At 45.4% G+C, this 3,445-nt stretch overlaps 1 protein-coding gene across 1 annotated transcript in view; it reads left to right on the top strand.

The window, feature by feature from the left end:
• The first annotated feature begins 3,165 nt into the window (after positions 1-3,165).
• The window catches only part of eapp (e2f-associated phosphoprotein), a 3,067-nt gene continuing 2,787 nt past the window's right edge, over positions 3,166-3,445 (top strand). Inside the window, exon 1 of the mRNA XM_070979277.1 lies at positions 3,166-3,328. Within this exon, the coding sequence (XP_070835378.1) occupies positions 3,249-3,328 (80 nt within the window). The 5' untranslated portion in view covers positions 3,166-3,248. The remainder of the gene's footprint in view (positions 3,329-3,445) is intronic.

Genomic DNA, 3,445 nt, shown 5'->3' with positions numbered 1-3,445 from the left:
ATGATGATGATGATGATGATGATGATGATGATGATCAAGATGAAGATGATGATGATGATGATGATGATGATGATGAAGATGACACACCACCTGATCCAAGCAGGAGTCTCAGTTATTGACACACTGACCTGAGACCTGCCAACACGTCCTCACAGCCAAACACTGATTAGACTGTCAGAGCAACGAACACGATGTCATCAGGCAGTGTGAGACACACACACTCATCTGCTGACAGTGAACACACACACACACACACACACACACACACACACACACACACACACACACACACACACACACACACACACACACACACACACACACACACATCTCAGCACAGAGAAACTTCCTCATGAGACAGTCTGAGTGTCCTTCGCTGTCTGAAGGCCTCCGTCTGTTCTGACCACGTCCTGCTTTGTGTTGGAGCTCTGAGACGTCCTCCTCCCCTCACACACACACACACACACACACACACACACACACACACACACACACTGACACATCCAACCCCGTCGCCTTCGAAAACAGCTTCACATAATTATCCCTCCGCACCAAAAGTCTGGTTCTTCTTTTCTTGCAGGAAATTGCTGTGTATCGCTGAAAATCCATTGAAAGCCTCGAACAAAGACGAGAAAAAGCAACTGTGGCTGCAGCCTGGATTCCTGCACACACACACACTCACACACACACACACACACACACACACACACACACACACACACACACACACACACTGTCCATTGTCTTCTTCTCCATTATCAAAGCCTACAGAGTGTGTGTTTTTTCTCTCGTGTGTTTTGCGGTGGCGGTGGAGTCGACACCCAGTGGGAGAGCCCGCCTGCCGGCGGGGGGACAGATGGGTGTAATTTCGTTATTTTTACCTCCTCCAGGAGCTGGCTGCCAGCTCGGGGAAATTAGCATCACACCTGTGTGTAATTGGCTAAATTAGCTTGTCGAGCAGCAGAGCTGAGACAGAGGTGGTCGGCGAGGTGTGTGTGTGCGTGCGTGTGGAGGCAGGTAAAATCAGAGAGGAGTTGTTTGGTGTGTGTCGGAGAAGAGGCTGTCGGGGAATCGAGATGTCACACCTGGAATGAAAAATGTCACCCAGCAGCTCCGCACACAAACACACACTCTGACACACAGTCACACAACAGAAAGACACTGAAGGACAAACTGGAGGGAAAAGACACAAAACAAACAGCACACACAGGCAGACAAACAAAAACAGAGGCAGACGTAAACACACAAACAGAGCAGAGGCACAGGAAGCTGAAGACATGCATTAAAACACACACATGCACGTACACACACACACACACACACACACACACACACACACACACGCACACACACACACACGCACACACGTACACACACACACACACACACACACACACACACACACACACACACACCAGGACAACATGAGTTCTGCATGTGAGCGTCATGTCTCATGTCGTCCACACACGTCACGCTGAGTCTGAAGCACACACTAACATCTGAGCTGCTGCTCACGTCTTCCAGGAAGAAGAAACCAAGCTTCAGCGGTTCAAACACAAGAGAAACTGATCGAAGCAAAATGTGTGAATTTAAGCAGATTCTTTAAGGAATCGTCGGCTAAAGGCCTTCATCTGGTTATTTCAACAGAAGCATCGCAGCGAGTCTGACGAAGGCCTGAGTCTGGTCTGCCCTGCACTTCAGTAAAATACACCACATGTGATCAATACATTGATTCTGTATCGGTCTGATCACACAGCTGCTGACACCTGGAGGTTTCAGCAGGAAGCGAAGCACTTCATGAAAATTTATGTCCTGTTGCTGCGTTAATCTTCATAAATGCTTCAGATTCTAGAAGATTGTATGTAAACAACAAAACATAAAGAGGACATAGAGGAGGACATAGAGGAGGACATAGAGGAGGACATAGGGGAGGACATAGGGGAGGACATAGAGGAGGACATAGAGGAGGACATAGAGGAGGACATAGAGGAGGACATAGGGGAGGACATAAATGAAAGACAAAAGACAGATATGAAGAGGATTTTAAATGAGTGTGATGAAGATGAAAATGAGCTAAAATTAAATAACAAGCGGATAAAAATGACACAAGAGACGAATGAATAGCTGCAAATTTAATTTGTTACGAGGCAGAAAAGTTTCAAACCTCCATTTACAGGAAGTGAGAGGGAGGACGGCGTCTGACAGGCGCCAAACGAGACGATAATAGAAATGAGAGAAACGTTTGAAACGCTGGTGATAAACAGGAGGATAGATCAAAGCTCTCCTCTTCGCTTTGTGCCTTTCCACCATCGTCTTCATCGTGTCAGATCCACAAACGCCTCAGAGGAAACATCAGGAAGCCATGAATGAAAGATTCGAAACGTGTCTTTGTCCCTGCAGGGAGGGACAGTCTTCATGTCCACGCCGAGGTCAAAGGTCAGAGTGCTGCTGATGGAACCTCAGTCTATCTTATACATGAAATCAGTGGCTTCTCATTCCTCGTGTCGTTAGTGTTTTTGGCCTTCAAATGAACCCCGGCTGCTGTGACCTTTGAGGGGTCGCTCCTCTGAGATTTCTGATCCGTTGACCCCATCTAGTGGCGGTTTGTTGTAACAGCAGCAGTTTACAGCATCACATGTCAGGTGATGGAGAGGTGAAGCAGGAAGTAGATGTGGAAGGTGTGAATCATAAGGCAGACGTTGCTTTTGATTTGAGATTAACAAATATTAACAGTTTCATCTTCATCATCGATCTGGACACTTTATTTAACACATGTCCACCTGTGCAAGAGTATAAGAGGGGTTAAATACAGTAGTACTCCATGAAGGGAAGGAGAAATATCTACATGTAAGAGAAAAACATTAAATTAAATTAAATTAAATTAAATTAAATTAAATTAAATTAAATTAAGAAAAAGAAGTGGAAATGTGGATGGAAAAAAAAAAAGTTTGAACTGTCAAATTTGAATTAGATTAAAACTTTTGCTAAAATCTGGTAGTGTGATAATGTTTTGATTTTATATCGATTGTTTGATAAAATGTTTGCCTATTGGATAAATATCACAATAAAAGCCATAATGATGCGGTTAGCTCGGTTCGCCCTCCGAGCTGCAGATGGCGATAGTGTTTCCGTTCAGTGTTTACCCACTTCCGGTTACTCAAACTGAAGCAGAAGAAGGAGAAGAAGTCATTCGTAGCTTGTTGCTAGCGGCTCGCGTTGCTGCACTGGGACTTTATCGGACAGTTAAAATGAACAGACTGAATGAATTACAGGACTTTGACTCGTATGATATCGAGGAGCCGAGCGACGAGGAGAGACCTGAGAGCAGGTACGAGTCACATTCAACAGTTAGCTTCCAAACACTGCGCAGCGTTAGCAGCGAGGGGCTAACGCGCGGCTAGCTAGCTGAATGCTAACATGTAAACAAAGTGGAACCGGGAGAAGA

This window comes from Chaetodon trifascialis, chromosome 14, assembly GCF_039877785.1.
Source record: "Chaetodon trifascialis isolate fChaTrf1 chromosome 14, fChaTrf1.hap1, whole genome shotgun sequence".
In the NCBI taxonomy this organism is placed as follows: domain Eukaryota; kingdom Metazoa; phylum Chordata; class Actinopteri; order Chaetodontiformes; family Chaetodontidae; genus Chaetodon; species Chaetodon trifascialis.
This window is presented reverse-complemented; position numbering and strand designations above follow the sequence as displayed.